Source organism: Eptesicus fuscus, chromosome 13, assembly GCF_027574615.1.
Source record: "Eptesicus fuscus isolate TK198812 chromosome 13, DD_ASM_mEF_20220401, whole genome shotgun sequence".
In the NCBI taxonomy this organism is placed as follows: Eukaryota; Metazoa; Chordata; class Mammalia; order Chiroptera; family Vespertilionidae; genus Eptesicus; species Eptesicus fuscus.
In genome coordinates this window covers 218,428-237,373 of record NC_072485.1, presented here as the reverse complement: position 1 = coordinate 237,373, position 18,946 = coordinate 218,428, and the positions used below count along the sequence as shown (strand labels likewise).

Genomic DNA, 18,946 nt, shown 5'->3' with positions numbered 1-18,946 from the left:
GAGACCTCTATATATTGTTACCTAGGGCTTTAACCCTTTGCACTCGCTTGCTTTTTTCTCCATTCCTTTATTCTACTCGGGATTTAATTATTTAAATACCCCAGATTTTACAAAGTGCAGCAGTAGAATAAAAAACTGGAGTTTCTTTTTATACAAACTTATTTATTTGGATTTTTTTATATTTCAAATTATTGATACATTCAAAGAGTAATTTTAATCTCGACATCCGAGTGCAAAAGGCTAATATTAGAGCTGAGAACTAACAAGGAAAAGGCATCTATCCTTAGTCAAGTGTGTGACATTTAAGGCTTTTGTTTATGATTTCTGGCATGTGAGTATACTGAGTATAGATCAGCAATTTTCAGCCTTCATCTCATGGCACATAAACTAATTACTAACATTCTGTGGCACACCAAAAGTATATTTTTTGCCAAACTGACAAAAAATAGATATAATTTTTATACATTTGCACAAGATCGTTGTTGTGTTGGCTGTTGTCATTTTTTTATTTGACAGTCTAAGGAAAAAGGAGAACTAAAAATTCTAACAGCACACCAATTGAAAATTAGGTAATCAAAATAAGGCTGTCTAGTCACCTTATACTCAAATTCCTGATAATCTTTATTTATTATGGTTCTTCGTTTTGGTACTTTGATTTTGCCTTATATCTGGAAAAAATATTTATATATGTGCGTGTGTGTGTGTGTGTGTGTGTGTGTATGTGTGTGTACTGAGGTACACACACACACATACATACACACACCAGAGGCCTGATGCATGAAATTCGTGCACGGGTGTGTGTGTGTGTGTGTGTGTGTGTGTGTGTGTCCCTCAGCCCAGCCTGCATCCTCTCCAATCTGGGATCCCTCGAGGGATGTTCGACTGCCTGTTTAGGCCTAGGCCTGATCCTGGTGGGTTTGGGCCTACACTGGCAGTCGGACATCCCTCTCACAGTCCAGGACTGCTGGTTCCCAACTGGTAGCCTGCCTGCCTGCCTGCCTGCCTGCCTGCCTGCCTGCCTGATTGCCCCTAACTGCTTCTGCCTGCCAGCCTGATCACCCCCTAACTACTCCCCTGCCAACCTGATCGATGCCTAACTGCTCCTCTGCCAGCCCGATTGCCCCTAACTACCAGCCTGGTCACCCCTAAGTGCCCTCCCCTGCTGGCCCGGTACCCCTGACTGCCCTCCCTTCCCAGCCTGGTCACTCATAACTGCCCTCCCCTGCCGGCCTGTTCGCCCCCAACGGCCCTCCCCTGCTGGCCTGGTCACCTCTAACTGCCTTCCCTTGCCAGCCTGGTCACCCCTAACTGCCCTCCCCTGCCAGTCCGATTACCCCTAACTGCCCTCCCCTGCCGGCCTGGTCACCCCTAACTGCCCTCCCCTGCCTGCCTGGTCACCCCTAACTACCCTACCCTTCTGTCCTGTTCACCCCTAACTGACCTCCCCTGCTGGCCTGGTCACCTCTAACTGTCCTCCCCTGCAGACCTGGTCCCTCCTAACTGCCCTCCCCTTCAGGCCTGGTCACCTCTAAGTGCCCTCCTATGCTGGCCTGGTCGCCCCCAACTGCCCTCCCCTGCAGGCCTGGTTGCCCCCAACTGCCCTCCACTGCAGGCCTGGGTCCTCCCCAGCTGTCCTCCCCTGCTGGCTTGGTCACCCCTAACTGCCCTCCCCTGCTGGCCTGGTTGCCCCCAACTACCTTCCCCTGCAGGCCTGATCGCTCCCTATTGCCCTCCCTTTCAGGCCAGGTCACCCATAACTGCCCTCCCCTGCCGGCCATCTTGTGACAGCCATCTTGTGTCCACATGGGGCGGCCATCTTGTGTGTTGGAGTGATGGTCAATTTGCATATTACCTCTTCATTATAAAGGATACATCATATATAAATAGGTGCACAAACATGTTCATTGTTGGCTATGTGTCCAAGTCATCACTGATGTTTTCAAAAGGCAGACAGTTTGACTAGGCCAGTGATGGGCAACCTTTTGAGCTTGGTGTGTCAAACTTCGCCAAAAAACTGAGCATAACTCAGGTAGTGTGTCACTTTGAGGAAAAAACATTATTTCGCAAATGTTTCATCCTCGGCATGCGGCCGCTGGGCGGCCGCGTGTCATCAGAAATGGCTACGCGTGTCAGTGCTGACACGCATGTTATAGGTTCGCCATCACTGGACTAGGCACATCTAACATACGTATCAGCATTCAAATGTAGCTGTTCTACATAAATATCTAACCAAAGGAGATTATCACAATTTTGTTATTTACTACACAACAGACAGAGATTTGAAAATACAGAGTTTTGAACATCAGAATTGTTTCATCAGCCTAGTATTGGGCTAATTTGTTGCTTAGAATATGGCCAATTATTAGCCTTTATGCCTGCATTTTGCAGCATTTAATAATATTTATTACCTCTTCTTTCTTGGCCCCTATGACAGCTCTTTTTCTTTTCTGATTTATCTTCTTCACTGGGTCCCACATTCACAGTCATTCAGAAGCTAGTCCCCCCACCTTCCTTCCCACCTGCCTCACGATTTGATCCTTCATTTTTTTTTTAAAAATACATTTTTATTGATTTCAGAGAGGAAGGGAGAGGAGAAGGAGAGAGAGAAACATCAATGATGAGAGAGAATCATTGATTGTCTGCCTTCTGCACGCCCCCCACTGGGGATCAAGCCTGCAACCCGGGCATGTGCCCTTGGCTGGAATCGAACCCGGGACCCTTTAGTCCACAGGCCGATGCTCTATCCGCTGAGCCAAACTGGCTAGGGCGATCCTTCATCTTTACATGCTGTTTTCAATTGTAGTGACCATCTATGGATGGGTGAATCAATTCTGAAGACTCTAAAAAAGCAATTTTAAAACCCAATTTTATAATAAATCCTGTTCTGATTACTTTTTCTTGGGGTTCTAGCTTCCTATTTCCAGCTATCTGATTGCATCTCCATCTCAGCATCAAGGAGATGGCACAGAGGGAACAAGTGCAAAAGCCAGGAAGTCCCTTGACATCATTATGTGTATATGCAACTGCACATACATATAAACATACATATTTGGTTCACCACATAATCTAAAGTGGAATTTAGTGACTAGAGAAAAAGTATTATGATTTAAAAATGTTTTATTGAGAAAAGTTCTTTATTTGTATTTTATGAATACTATCTAATAAAAGAGTAATATGCAAGTTAACCACCACTCCACTACACCCACAAACCACGCCCACCAGCCAATCAGGAGCGAGTATGCAAATTAACCCAACCAAGATGGCTGCGGCCACGGAGAGAGCAGGAGGGAGGCTTGGGTTTCCCCAGCAATGGAGGAAGCCAAGCTTTCCGCACTCCCTGGCCAGCCCAGGCCTCCACTTAAGGCTACAAAGTTTCAATTGTAGAAGATAAATAAATTCCAACAGAAATGGCTGCTGCCACTGAGTGAGCAGAGGCTTAGCTCCGCTCCAGGCTACAAAGATTCAGTTGTTGAAGATAGATAAATCCCAGATACCAGGGCCTCCGCTTGGGTCGCTGGGGGGTATGGCCGGCCTGCAAACCACCACAGTCCCCTCGCCCAGGCCGCCCCATGCCACAAGGGAACCCCCACCCTGATCTGGGATACCCTTTAGGGCAAACCAGCTCACTTCCACCCCTGTGCCAGGCCTCTATCCTCCTATCTAATAAAAGAGTAATATGCAGATTGACCATCACTCCAACACACAAGATGACTTCCCCCATGTGGTCAAAGATCCTGCCCCCATGTGGACACAAGATGGCCACCACAACATGGCCAGCAGGGGAGGGCAGTTGGGAGGGACCAGGCCTGCAAGGGAGGGCAGTTGTGGGTGATCAGGCCAGTAGGGGAGGGCAGTTGGAAGGGATCAGGCCTGCAAAGGAGGACAGTTGTGGGTGATCAAGCCTGCAGGGGAGGGCAGTTAGGGATGACCAGGCCGGCAGAGGAGGGAAATTGGGGGCAAACAGGCTGGCAGGGGAGCAGTTAGACATCAATCAGGCTGGCAGGGGAGTGGTTAGGGGGTGATCAGGATGGCAGGCAGAAGCGGTTAGGGGCAATCAGGAAGGCAGGCATGTGCAAGCAGTTGGGAGCCAGCAGTCCTGGACTGTGAGAGGGATGTCCAACTGCCCGTTTAGGCCCCATTCCCACTGGACAGTCGGACATCCCTTGAGGGGTCCCAGATTGTTGAGGGTGCAGTGCAGCCTGGGCTGAGGGACAACCCTTACTCCGTGTTCGAATTTTGTGCACCGGACCTCTAGTATAGTAATAGATTATGATAAGTAAGTTATACTGTAGCGTGGTCCTTGTTCTTCGTCTTCTCATTCCATTTTTTCCTCTTTTATACCCTCCTTTTTCATTTCCTGCAAGAGAAAATAGCTCAGGAAATGAAAAAGGAGGGTATAAAAGTGTCTTACCATCACTAGTCTGGTAACTTCCGGATTCTTTTTTTTTTTTTAAATAAATCTTTATTGTTCAGATTACAGGTGTTCCTCTCCCCCCCCCCCAATATCTCTCCTCCACCTGATTCCCCACCCCACCCCATGCCCTTACCCCCTGCCACTGTCTTCATCAATAGGTGGAAGATTTTTGTCCAATCTCTTCCTGCACCCCTCACAACCCCTTCCCCCTGAGAATTGTCAGTCCACTCCCTTTCTATGTCTCTGATTCTATTATATTCATCAGTCCATTCTGCTCATCAGATTTTTTATTCACTTGATTTTTAGATTCACTTATTGGTAGATATATATTTGTTGTCATTTTGTTGTTCATAATTTTTATCTTTACCTTTTTCTTCTTCTTCCTCTTCTTAAAGAATACCTTTCAGCATTTCATATATACTGGTTTGGTGGTGATGAACTCCTTTAGCTTTTTCTTGTCTGTGAAGCTCTTTATCTGACCTTCAATTCTGAATGATAGCTTTGCTGGGTAGAGTAATCTTGATTGTAGGTTCTTGCTATTCATCACTTCGAATATTTCTTTCCACTCCCTTCTGGCCTGCATAGTTTCTGTTGAGAAATCAGCTGACAAAACCGAATGGGTCCTCCCTTGTAGGTAACTAACTGTTTTTCTCTTGCTGCTTTCAAGATTCTCTCTTTGTCTTTTGCCCTTGGCATTTTAATTATGATGTGTCTTGGTGTGGTCCTCTTTGGATTCCTCTTGTTTGGGGTTTCTGTGCTTCCTAGACTTGTAAGATGAAAGAAATATTTCACCAGGTGGGGGAAGTTTTCTGTCATTATTTCTTCAAATAGGTTTTCAGTATTTTGCTCTCTCTCTTCTTCTGGCACCCCAATAATTTGGATGTTGGTACGCTTAATGTTGTCCCAGAAGCTCCTTACACTATCTTCAACTTTTTGGATTCTTTTTTCTTTTTGCTTTTCTGGTTGGGTGTTTTTTGTTTCCTCATATTTCAGATCTTTGGTTTGATTCTTGGGGCCCTTTGATCTACAGTTGAATTTCTGTATATTCTTTATTTCAGACAGTGTATGCTTAATTTCTGACTGGTCCTTTTCAATTTTCTTGGCATTCTCATTAAGGTCATTGAAGGTCTCACTAAGCTCCTTGGAGGTCTCATCAAATTTCTCGTCGGTTTTTAGAAGATTCTTGAGTAACCTTGTAACTGTGGTTGTGAACTCTATATCCAGTAGTTTGCTTTCCTCCATTTCTTTCATTCGTGACATGTTTCTTTGTCTCCTCATTTTGGCTGCTTCCCTGTGTTGATGGAGTGGGTTTGTGTGCTAGGTGACCTATAGGACCCAGTGGCTCAGCCTCCCCAATCACCTGAGGTGGACGCTCTTGGTGCACCCCTTTGTGGGCTGAGTGCAAAGTCTTGTTGTAGTTAAGCCTTGATTGCTGTTGGTACACTGGGAGGAATTGACCTCCAGGCCAATTGGCTGTGAGGACCCACTGTGTCTATAATGAAAGAACTGCTGTGCTGGAGACACAGTTATGGGGCAGGACTTGTTTCAGTAGGGCTTTGATGCTCACTGAGTCTGCCTCTTGAATGTGTCACTTATGGATGTGAGGAGTTGAAATGTGGTGTCATCTCATACTGACCACTAGGTACACTGGCTTCTGGATCTCCAATGGGGTGCAGATCAGCTACTGTCTGAGGCCACCCAGTAGGAGCTACAGCGAGAACTACAGTTTTCTCCTCTTTGCTTGGGATTTGGAGGTTTTGGAGCTGTCTGACCGGAGCTGCAGTTTGTTAGGTTAAGCTGCAATAGGGAAGGCCATTTCTATGCAAAAGCCGCTGCGTGGAGCTTGGGTGGGTTTGTAGATTGTGCGGGGGAGGTTTCAGGGAGTCACTAGGCTAGGGTGTGGCAAACAGCGATGGCTGCCAGTCAGCTGTCTCATGTCTCTGAGTTTCTGCGTCCCCGCGTATCGCACCCCAGCAAAGTAAAGAATGATTCCTGCGATCAGCTTTGCAAGCAAGCCACCCTCACTTTCCGACCCGATGGCAGACAGTCTAGCTTCTCCCTGTATGAGTTTGGGTCCCCAGTGTCTCCCCAGAAACTGGAGTTCAGAGTAATCGGGAGCTTGTCTCCCTTCGGGTTGAGAAAAGCAATGCCCGCCGCCAGCCTGGTTTGCGCGCCTCCGTACCTCAGCTTTTCAGCGCTTGCACATCTCAATGCTCTTTTCTCTTTCCTTCTGGTTGTAGAACTTCCACTCAGCCAGCTTTCCTGTGGTTCTGGATGATAGACGTTTTGTCTTTTAGTTGTAGTTTTGAAATTGTTGTGTGAGGCAGCAGTGTAGGTGTTTACCTATGCCGCAATCTTGGTTTCCTTCGAACTTCCGGATTCTTGACCAGAACCTCCCTGGGTGTGGCAGTCCCTGACGCAGCAGCATTGCTTGGGGGTAGGGATGTTTGCAGTGGCGCCAGGCAGTGACCAGGGTTGCTAACTGCAGCTGTTAGCCTTTGGCAGAAACTCAGCTGCACATTCTTTTTTCCCTCCAATTCTCATATAGTCCTCCGTGAGTTACAAATACATGTTAGTAACCCCCTGCCCCGTAGTAGGATGGATTGCGTAGGAGCATTTACTCCTGAAGATTCGGTAATCTTTTGTAATCAGTATATTCTCTAGAGCCATGTTCTCTTAGCCCAGAACCCCTTTCCTTGTTATTCCTAACTTTGTTGTGAGTTAACATGCTTATTAGGCAAGTTTTTAGATTCTTTGTCTTTCTTAGAATCAATTTTGATTCATACAGGAGTTAAACCCAATTATACTGATATTTGTAACATGTTACCTGTTTTTATTACTAGAATAAATAATATTACATAAAATGCCATAGGTTGAGATAATTTCTAAAAAGGACAGAAATTGAAGAGAGGAATGGGAGGAAATTTAAGCACTCATTTTAGACTTAGATTTGCATCTATGTATAGCATCAAACTCTTATCAAGAAGCCTCCCATCATATTGCTTTTAAAAAAGACAAGCAAGAGGAAATGATTTAGTTCTTTTAGCTTATAGAATTGAAAAAAGAAAAACATCCCTTTTGTTTTCTACTTTAGGAACATATTTTTAATAATTGATACTACTGCAATAGTAACTTTTTCTAGGTTCCTGTTATTAAAGCGAAACCTAAATAATTGAGGATCATGCTTTGATCATGATCAAAGGGTTGAAAGGTCAATAGAGCAATAATCAGCATCCAGGTATTTTATGGGGTGTGGAGAAGTGATGGACAGGAAGGAACTTTTTCTCTTAGGGAAACAAAGTGTAACTTCTTAATGGTAAAATATCTCTCTTTGCCCTTTTTTAAAAACCTGTAAAATGGAAATATCTTCATAGTTATTTTTTAGGATTAAATAAGATAATACATATAAACAGTTTAGAGCAGTACCTAGTATTGAGTAAGCCCTTAATAAAGTTAGCTCTTGTTATTCTTATTTGGATTTCTTTTTAAATCCTCACCTGAGGATATTTTTTCCATTGATTTTTTTAGAGCGTGGAAGCAAGGGAGGAAGGGAGGAGAGAGAGAAACATCGGTGTGAGAGAGAGGCATCAGTTGGTTGCCTCCTGTTCACACCCATACTGGGGCCAGGGATGGAACCTGCAACGGAGGTACATGGCCTTGACTGGGGATTGAACCTGTGACCCTTTGGGCTATGGGCTGATGCTCTAACCACTGAGCCACCTGGCCAGGGCTATTATTTGGATTTTATAAAAGAGAAACCATACTCAGGGACAGCTGATTATAAATACACCTGTAATTTAAGATTTAACAAAGTATTTAAGATATTAACAGTGGTACCCAGCGTCTTCACCTGTTTGTTGAATTGCTTTGGGAAGTTAGCATAAAATTTAAATTCCTTATTCTGGTTTAATAGAATGCAAAAAATGTAATGACTATCTTACAAGTGAAATAATTACATTTATCTTTTTTTTTACTTTGTTTCAGGTTTCCCCTCAAAAAACCTATAAGGTAAGTTGTTCAGTTGTTCTTCATACATCTAGGTTAAATTTTCATTAGAATTATTTCTTTGAAATTATGGTGGATTTTTTGTGGCTTTTGAAATGTAGATTTTAGTTTAACATTTCAAAATATTTTACAAATTAGAATGTAATAGGTGTTTCTGTTTTTTTCTGGAAGATAGCATTGTTTTGATAACATTTTCAGTGTTTTTAATACAAGCATTTTAAAAGTTCAAATTGGTATTAAGGTCACTCCCTATGAAGAGGTTAAAAATTTTTTTGCTTTTATTTTTCCCCCCCTTTCCTGTTCTTTTTATTATCATTATTTATTTTTATTGTTGACTCTGTTACAGATTTTAAAATCCATTGTGACTGTATTTGGTTGTGAATAGCTTAGGGAGTATAAATGGGTTACTAGTTTTTGATGTGTTTTAGCATCTGGTAACTGTAACTGCCTTTAGTTAATGAATTTTGGCAAACTGGATCAGTCTTAATTACTTTAAGACAGTAAAGGGAAAAATCCAAAATGTTCAGATGTCTGTGCCCATATCCATATCTGCACATTTATTAGTTTCCCAGGATTAAATGCCTCTTTCTTAACACTTGTTCTTCAACATCTCTCCCTCTCTCATCTTGTCATAAATATTATTTAAAATGTAGGTAGTATGTCATTCCTACCTACCTTTTTTTTTATTTTTTATTCCTACCTACTTTTATTGTAAATTCATCATTTTTAATGACATCATAGTCCAGGATACGAATGTTAATCTTGGGATTTCAATTAATTAGTTGTGTATGCATTATAGTCAGTCTTATTTACTGCCCGGCCATTATATGATCAGTGTAATTTGATAGACCATAAGAAAATAATTTTAGTGTCATCTGGGCTTGCTTAAGAAAGACTGCTGTGACTAGAACTATTTGCAGGTTTTAAGTGCAGCTTCCCAAAATTTTTTTTCAACTGCTCACATCAGTGCTGTATTTCTACAGTGATTTCAAATCTGACCGTGGTGTACTTAGGTTTGGGGAATGTGTTGAACTACTTGTAGGCATGGTTTTCTTATCTGTTAAATGAAAACATTAATGAGTAGCCTTTGAAAATCACTAAAAGAATTTAAGTTGTATATCTAAGAATAAAACAAACTTTATTCCTGAATAGTACTTTTATAATTCTAAGCACTTTTTATAACCAAGTAAAGAGCCACTGTGTTACATGTAGCATAGACTGAATGTTAAAACTTGTTGAAAAAATAGGGAGGTTTATGAGACAGTGTAAGGTAACTGATTTCTTGGTCTCTCTCTGTCAGACACACGAGATTTTTAAATTGAGTTTTTATTCTACCGACTGTTCTCTTGTGCCTGTTTGATTGCTTTGATTTGATTTAGGCATGGAAGTATTTTGAACCGAGAGTCACCAGCTGATAAGAAGCAGAGAGTGGAGCGCAGTGCATCACATGATTTTGACCCCACAGGTAAAAACACTGTTTGTTCTCCCAAAGAAGAGTGAAAGCAGTGAGCGCCTGAATACTGTCACTTCAGCTGCATAACTGCCGGGAGCACCTGCTTCAGAAGTAGGACTCCTGTTTAGGACTCTCCTCCTTCTTCAGTGATAGCATAAACCCTTTCCATTCAGGAGAAATGCAGCATTTTTAACTTTCAATACCTTGTATTCCACTATGGAAGCTTCATTGTAAAGTGTATCATATTTAAAAATAGTGATTATAATATAAATAGTTTTTATATCATAATTGAGTATTTTGTTACAACCAAGGACTTAGAATTAAGGTAAATCATAGGTATGGACTAATAAGTAAGTAGTATGTCATAAAATTAAGTCTACAACAACTACCAATTTCCATAGTCATTTAAAAATTCAGGTCTGGAGTAGATAAAATGCAACTTCAAAATTAATTATCATTTTAGAGTAAGCAAATGAAGAGACCCTTTGCTCAGTCAAAGAGGATTCTGCACTCAGAATGTCTTTCACCCTTTCCTAGCGTTTTCCTGTCAGTGGCCTACTTACAGCCTTTATTTATACAAAGTTCGACCTCTTGTAAAATACAGGCATTTGCTTTCTCCTTATAAAGGTACCAAGTATTTAATTGATAAAAATTGCTTGATAATTCTGCTTTCACCGTTGGAAACTGCTGTGTGTTCTTTGTGCACATACTGTTTTATTCAGTGGTATGTTCCTGTGACCAAAGATAAAGTAAGTAACTGCTGAGGTCCCAGATACATAAATATAATCTATCTGCTTTTAGATATTTTCACTTAGAAATAAAATTTAATTTTTAATAGAAAGTATATTTTTTTGTGTCTAATTAAGATGCTAGGAAGGAAAGGATAGAAAGTGAATAACTAATAACTTACCTGCATCTTCGGTAGTAGGTGAAAGTGAAACCTCAATAATCAATTTAGAAAGTTTTGGTGGTGGGAGTATGTAATATGTAACTTCTAGATCTCCATTAAAAGATATTTTTAAAAAAAATTTTTGACACCTGATTTTGACATCATGGGTCACAGAAGCTTTTACTTGTATGATTACTTATTGTCTTGCTAGCAAGGTATTGTTCATCTGTGATGTGACACATTTAGCAAAGTGATATGTAATGCTTCATAATGAGATTATTATAGCTTTTAGTGCTTTTGCTGTCTCTAAAATTTTCAGATGATGTATTTTGTAGACTATTCATGTTTTGTTTTGTTTGAATATATATTTTTGCACTGTCTTTTCTTTGGTAAATCTGTAAAATATGTCATTACCTGTGCTGTTTGTGACTATCCTTAAGTGCTGTCACCTGTGATGTTCATACTTTGTTTGCACGATTTAACTTGATCATGATTCATCTTTCCCCCCATGAGTTTTCCCCTTACATTGGTCTCCATATTTTCTATATCTCTCTCCTTTTCTCCCGCTCCTGTGCAGATAGCTCCTCCAAGAAGACAAAGTCTAGTTCAGAGGAGAGTAGATCCGAGATATATGGTAAGCTCACATAGCCAATCAGCCTTGCACCGTTGGAGCTTGCTTCATGCTGTTTCCTTTTAAAACAACTACAGCCTTCCTGTGTCTGCTCTGCATGGCATGATGCACTGCAGGGAAAGGGAGCCGGGGCCAGTGTGGCGGTGATATGGAAGCTTAAGGCTGCCAGAAACTAACATTGTCGAGGCAGGATAGGCCACGTTGCTCATCTTCTCTTGCACTTTGTTCATGGAGGAAAGTGTCTTCACTGTCTTTGGGTCAGGTTCCTCCGGGTCACATGTAGGCATTGGTTTCTTGTTATCTTCTTCCCATGTCCCATTGGCAGAGTTTGGATCATGTAGAATTTGGGTAATTTAATGTGTGTTAGCAGTTCTTTGGATCTTTTATTTTATTTTTTATTTGTTTCTTTATTTTTAATCACCTCATCTTTTGGAAATGCTTGTATGATTTATCCACAGCAGCAAAAATACCTTAAGTTTTTATTTTTGTAACATGAAGTACTTGTCTATGCCTGTCCTAAGTTTCCCTAAGACTTATGAATGGACAATTTCCAAAGGGCCCCTTGGGATAGTGTTTATGAAGAGCAGGTTTCAGCAGCAGGCCAGCGTTGTTTCCTTGTCCCACGTTCTCTCTTCTCGGCGGCCTGCTTCTGTAGTTCCCTCCCCTTCTCCCAGGCGAAATCGGGCCTTCCGTGGTGGGTGCAGAGCTCCTCGGAATCCGCGTGCTTGCGCCAGTTGGGGACCCGTGTTCTGGGTTGGGTGGGAGCCGCAGGTGTAGATTTGCAGGTTCCCGCCAACATCCACTTTCCCTTCTAGAGGGCGCGGTCCCCGCCCCGAGCCGAGAGCCCCGTCGGCCGGCCGTCCCCCACCTTCTCCTGGAGTGTAGCTGTCCCCCAACTCACCAACGAACACCCCCCTTTGTGTTCTCGCGCACACGCTGCCTTGCAGTCTGCCTTCCCGCCGGCAGCCGCCTCCCCCCGCCGTCCGGGTGGGTCCCTGTGCCCGCACCGAGAGGCCATTGTGAAGCCTCCGCCCACTGCCCTTTCCTTTGCCCCGTTTCACTTTCCCCCTTTCCCTGTGTTGACATCTCATTCGTTTTTTGAGAAAAGTGGCAGGGCCTGGGGCCAATACTTTAAATTAATCTCTGAAAGAGTATAAGTTTTTTTTTTAAACATATTTTATTTTTATTGATTTCAGAGAAGAAAGGGGGAGGGAGAGAGAGATAGAAACATCAATGATGCGAGAGAATCATTGATTGGCTGCCTCCTGCACGGCCCCCCACTGGGGATTGAGTCCATCTTGACCAGAATTGACCCTGGGACCCGTTAGTCCTCAGGGTGATGCTCTATCCACGGAGCCAAACCAGCTAGGGAAGAAGTTTTTCTTGTTTTTTTTAAAGACGATTTCAAATTCAGCATCAAAGGAAAACCACGTCTTCTCTAATACAGCCAAAAGCCTATTAAATAGAGCTTTCCCCAGGGGTAGCTGTTTCCTAGTTTGATAAACGTGAAAGGAAGATAATATATGACATTTTATAATTTATATCTCCTGATAAAATTATGAGGCCTCAGTGTTTGGTTATAAAGCAGTAAGTGCTTCTTTGTTCGATACATACACTTGCTTCTTTGCTTGGGTTTTTGTGCCCAGAGTTTTCTCTGTAGTTAACAAACCTTTTACAGGACAGCAGTTCAACAGGAGACGTCACGTTTATGTTTTCTCTTCCTAAGTATCAGGCGCCACATGAGTAAGAAATAGCTTCTGAATTTCTCGAGACTTTTTTCTGTTCTCTGTAGAGTTGGTTTATTCTCCCCTTGGGAATGGGGACACTACCTTTATAGTCCATTCATTTCGAGACGTTTGCAACTTCGCATCCCCCCCCCCCCCCCCGCCACTCCATTTTCCTAGATCTGTGGATCTGTGGTATGCATGAAAGCTTGTTGTTGGATTTGGATGTCAGTATTCCAGTGATAGGAACACCGGCTAAGACATGCCATTGCTGGTAGTCCTAGGGAAGTGGGTGTGGGTTCTCTGGGTGTGTGTTTCCTGACAACCCTTAAAACGCCTTTTGTAGAAGAAACTGAACCACGAGTCCCAAAAAGTATTTACACAAGGACGAGTTTACCAGAACCAAGTTAGCATTTAACTTCAATCTCTTTGGCATCACAAACATTCTGTCCATTGTGTGCATAGACTTGTTCAGTCTGTGTGCACTTAGCATGGTAAAGAGGAATCTCACCTCTGGGAGCCACGGGAAGCTGGGACATCCTGGAAGATGAGACGAGAACAAAGAACTGGTGACATTGCGCAAGGTCTCTTAATCAGCCAGCTTCTAACTTTTGAGAGTATACATTGTCTTGGAGTAAAATTTATTAACTGGATACTTAACACAAATGTCATTTATTCAAGTATAAATTATATTTATTTTAAACTTTCTAAGCCATTTTCAGAGCTGTTTTATCAGATGGATTTACTTTGCGCATTTTACAAGGAACCCAAGTGTTTGTTTTATAGTGATTCCCTTTGTTAATTTTCTCTCAAGGCGGTAGGTCAGTATCTATTCCCTGTCACCTTATTTTCCCTGTACCTTCTGGAGTCTGTTGATGATACTAGTATACAGGTGTATTTTTTGATCTGCAATTTTAATACTTACTTTCCTCTTTTTTTCGCTAATATTGTAATGGAGAAATTTTGTGGGGTATGAGATTTAACAAGGGAATTTTGAGTTAGACTTCTTCTCCTAACTTCTGTCTCGGTTTCATGAAGAGGTTCCAGCTGGTAGTATTTTGTACAATAAAATAAACAATGCCTTTTTGAGGCTGCCTCACTCTGTGGAGGCTGCTGTAACAAAGTGCCAAAGACTTGCTTTGAGGAACAGAAACTTAATTCTTTCCTCACAGTTTTGGAGGCTGGAAGTATGAGATCAGGTGCCAGCAGGGTTGGGTTGTGGTGAGAGCTCTCCCCTGGCTTGCTCTGGCTCACTCAACATATGCGTTTTGTGGGGTGCACAAACATGCAGTCCGTGACGGCAGACTGTTAGCACTGAGACATCCTGGTTTGGATACTTCAGAGTACATGTTTTTAAAATTCATATAGTTTTCCTTTTTTAATGTATTATTATTGACTTTATTGGGGTGACATCCTATCTAATATAGAGGGAATATGCTAATTGACCGTCACCTCACAAAGATGGAGGTGCCCATAGCCAATAAGGAGGGAATATGGTAATTGCCTGTCACACCCTCAAAGATTGCGGTGCCCACAGCCACAAGATGGCGGCGCCCATTCCCCTCAGCCCTGCTGGGGCGCCTGTCTCCAGAGTCCCCCAGTTCCCTCAGCCCCCCAGCCACCCACGGCCGGCCCAAGATGCAGGCAAGCCTCGGGTGTCAGCTGCCCAGCTGCCCAGGGCCGGCCCGAGGGACAACCAAACGACTGAACAAGCAGGCTGCGTGGGGTGACCAGGCCGGCAGGGGGGATTAGTGAGGGATGAACAAATGACTGAACAGCAGGCTGCATGGGTTAACCAGGCCAGTGGGGGGGCCATGAGGAGCGACCAGGCTTGGGGGGGCTGTTGTGGGTGACCAGGATAGCAGGGGGGAGCAGTTGGGGGCAACCAGGCCAGTAGGGGGGGGTACAGTTGGGGCAACCAGGCTGGCAGGGGGGGCAGTAAGAGGCGATCAGGCTGGCGGCGGGGGACAGTTGGGGGTGACCAAGCCAGTGGGGGAGGGGTGCAATTGGGGCAACCAGGCTGGTAGGGGCACAGTTCAGGGTGATTAGGCTGGCAGTGGGGGCAGTGAGGGATGACTAGGCTGGTGGTGGGGGGGGGGCAGTTGGGGTGACCAGGCCAGCCCGCAGAGGCAGTGAGGGGTGGTCAGGCCGGCAAGGGGGGCAGTTAAGGGTGACCAGGCAGGCAGGCAGGCAGGCGGGTGAGTGATTAGGAGCCAGCGGTCCAGGATTGTGAGAGGGATCCTGGATTGGAGAAGGTGCAGGCTGGGCTGAGGGGACCCCGTTCCCCCATGCATGAATTTCGTGCACCGGGCCTCTAGTTGGTTAATAAAATTATATAGATTTCAGGTGTACAATTCTGTAATACATCATCTGTATATTATTGTTTTGTGTGTTCAGTATCCCATGTCAAATCTTCCATTACCATTTATTCCCCCTATTACTCTCTTCTACCTCCCCCACTCTCCATATTTTTTAAAATTTTATTTAAGCTTCTCATATATGTAAAAGGAAAAGTTCTTAGTTTGTTTCTTACTTTCACATAGTTATTATTCTCTTTTTCTCCTCAACTTTGCAAAGAGCATTCTACAGTATGAACCTTCAATGTCCTTATAAATCATTACTTCTTAACCTCTTGAAATGTGAAATCTAAACACATACTATTGTGAAACAGCAGTTTGGGTCCCCGCCACAGACACCATCCCGGATGGCTCAGTGAGGTAAAAGCCAGTGGCACCCCAAGCACCTGCAGCTGACACCTCTGGGACGAACTCTGTTGGGGATGGGAGTATAGCCCAGAACAGGAACAATCAACACTGAGACTCAAGGCAGACCCAGCCTCTGGGTTAAGGAGTCCCTGACCATTGGACTACTAATGGATTCAACATCTCAGACCTCAATCAGGTTGCCCAGGGCCAGAAAGGGACAGTGACTCACATTCACCTGCACTAGAGCAGCTCCCAGGAGGCCCACGATAGACACACCAAGGGAACAGATTCAACAAAATCCAGTGAGCTCCACAAATAGTGGAACCAAAGCACCTCTATAAGAGCTGGCACAAAGTCAGAGGGGTGAACCTCACTGGCAGCAAGTCAGAGAGGTGATCCTCCCACAAACAAGACATCAACAATCAAGTCCCAGTTGCAACAGGAGAGCCCAAACAATGCACACAGGGGCATTCCTAGAGCATCCAGCTCAGGTGAACAAAGAGACTGCACCACTGGACCCTTCAAGACACTTTCTACATAAGGCCATTCCCAAAGACTGGGAGGCATAGCAGTTCTACCTAATACATAGAAGCAAATACAAAGAGACAGCTAAAATGGGGAGACAAAGAAACAACCCCCAAATGAGAGAAAAGAGGGCATCTCCAGAAAAAGAAGTAAATGAGATGGGAAAAAGCAATCTATCAGACATAGAGTTCAAAACAATGGTTATCAAGATGCTAAGGAACTTAGTGCAAATTACAGCAGCAAGAAAAGGCAAATAGAGGCCATGAACAACAACCAGACAGAAATGAAGAAGGATATATCTAACATCAAGAGCACACTGGAAGGTATTAACCCTTTGCACTCGCTTGCTTTTTTCTCGATTCCTTTATTCTACTCGGGCTTTAATTTTTTAAATACCCCAGATTTTACAAAGCGTGGCAGTAGAATAAAAAACTGGAGTTTCTTTTCATACAAACTTATTTATTTGGATTTTTTTATATTTCAAATTATTGATACATTCAAAGAGTAATTTTAATCTCTATAATTTTTCATGGTGTGATATTTTTTGAAACATTCACCCACATGAAGACCTGGTTTACATTCACATGTTTCGCAAATATAAATCGTCTCTCTTCTTCCTCCTTTGATTTTTCTGTTAGAACAAACAACACAATCTTTGTGTTTTTTGTTAGGGTGAGGTGTGATTATATGGAGCTTTTCATCTAAACGTTGCTCTAAGTTAGTGAATAATAATCTACCCCTGGAAGTTAGTGTACCATCTCTGAATTCCCCAACAAGATCATGTACTAGTTTCCTAATAAATTTCACATGCGTTATCGGTTTTTCATTTTTTCTTTTTTGGCATCAGTTGAGACAGCATTTATATTTTACTTGTCCTTTCATGCTAATGAAAACAAGAAAAGATACTGGAAAAATAGACAAAAATCCCCCTTCCCCCTGCGGTGAAACTACGTGTCGAGTGTGGCTCGACATACGAGCTGCTACCGATGCTAACCGTGTCGAGTCACACTCGACATCCGAGTGCAAAAGGTTAAGAGTAGATTTGGATGAAGCAGAGGATTAAATCAGCGACTTGGAAGATAAGATAAAAATACCAGGTGTACTGGTTAATAATGTGGTTTTTTTTAATAGATGGAGTTACATATATGTTGATATATATGCAATTTGATATGTATGCTACTTTGTTGTATTGATAGCAAGCTTCAAAACTTCATTTGTCAAATTTTCTGAAGGTGTTAACATCATAGATTTTTACACTTAAAAATGTCGAATTTCGTGCCAAAACAAAAGAGCATTTGTGGGAAGTTTTAATTTATTATTTTGAAGAAAAGTGCTGCTGAAAGTTATCATATACTTCGGGAAGCTTATGGTGAACATGCTCCATCTCAAGATACTTGTGAACACTGGTTTAAATGCTTTAAAAGTGATGATTTCAAAGTGAACAACAAAGAATGTCCAGGTCAACCGAAAAAGTTTGAAGACCAACCATTACAAGCATTATCGGATGAAGATGCATGTCAAACTCAAAAACAACCTGCACAAAGATTAAACGTTGCTCAGCAAACAATTTCCAATCAATCAGTGACACATGCACTTTTTGAGCAGCACTTCAAAACGTACGAAGAAGTGGAAAAATGGGTCTCTGAATGGTTTGCCTCAAAACAAGAAAAGTTCTATTGGGATGGTATCCACAAATTACCTGAAAGATGGGGGAAATGTGTAGCTAGTGATGGACATTACTTTGAATAAAGAAATTTTGATGTTTCTCTTGAAATTATCATGTTTTCTTTGATTACAAAATCCGCATTATTAACCGGTACACCTGGTAAATACCCATTTAGAACAGCAAATAGAAAAAAGAAATAAAAAGCAGGAAGACAGCTAAGGGAGCTCTGGGATTATATGAAATGTAATAACATCTACGTTACAGGAATACCCGAAGGGGAAGAGGGTGAGCAAGGAACATATCATGTTTTCTTATCCATTCAGTCACCCTTTGCCTTTTGACTGGAGCATTTAATCGACTTATATTTAAGATTATTATTGACAGGTTTTTATTTATTGCCATTTTTATTTTCTTTATGGCTATGATCCTCTCTCCTTTTCTTCTTCTTAAAGCAGTCCCTGTAACATTTCTTGCATTGCTGGTTTGGTGGTAATGTTCTCCATCAATCTTTTTTTGGTCTAGAAAGCTTTTGATTTCACCTTCAATTTTAAATGATAGCCTTGCTGGATACAGTAGTCTTGGATTTAGGCCCTTGCATTTCATTACTTCAAGGACTTTATGCCACTCCCTTCTGGCCTAAAGTGTTTTCATTGATAAATTAGCTGGCAATCTAATGGTAACTCCTTTGTAATTTTATTTTCTCTTTCAATTCCTTAAGATTCTTTCTTTGTCTTTAACATTTGCCATTTTAATTATGATGTATCTAGGTGTAGGTCTCTGCGTTCATCTTGAATGGGATTCTCTGTGCCTCCTGGACTTGTGTGACATTTCCTTCACCAGGTTGGGACAGTTTTCTGTCATTATTTCTTTAAACAGGTTCTCTGTTCCTTGCTCACCCTCTTTCCTTTTCTTTCATCTCAGGATAACTGAGCTC

The 18,946-nt window shown here is 42.5% G+C and overlaps 1 protein-coding gene across 3 annotated transcripts in view; it reads left to right on the top strand.

The window, feature by feature from the left end:
• The window catches only part of ARHGEF12 (Rho guanine nucleotide exchange factor 12), a 250,615-nt gene that overhangs the window by 55,192 nt on the left and 176,477 nt on the right, over positions 1–18,946 (top strand). For 2 of the 3 annotated variants that reach the window (XM_028158388.2, XM_028158387.2), the window contains exons 2-4: positions 8,399–8,422; positions 9,799–9,884; positions 11,339–11,395. In XM_028158388.2, coding sequence (XP_028014189.2) covers positions 8,399–8,422; positions 9,799–9,884; positions 11,339–11,395 — 167 coding nt within the window. The remainder of the gene's footprint in view (positions 1–8,398; positions 8,423–9,798; positions 9,885–11,338; positions 11,396–18,946) is intronic. The other variant, XM_008150189.3, reaches the window with a different exon arrangement.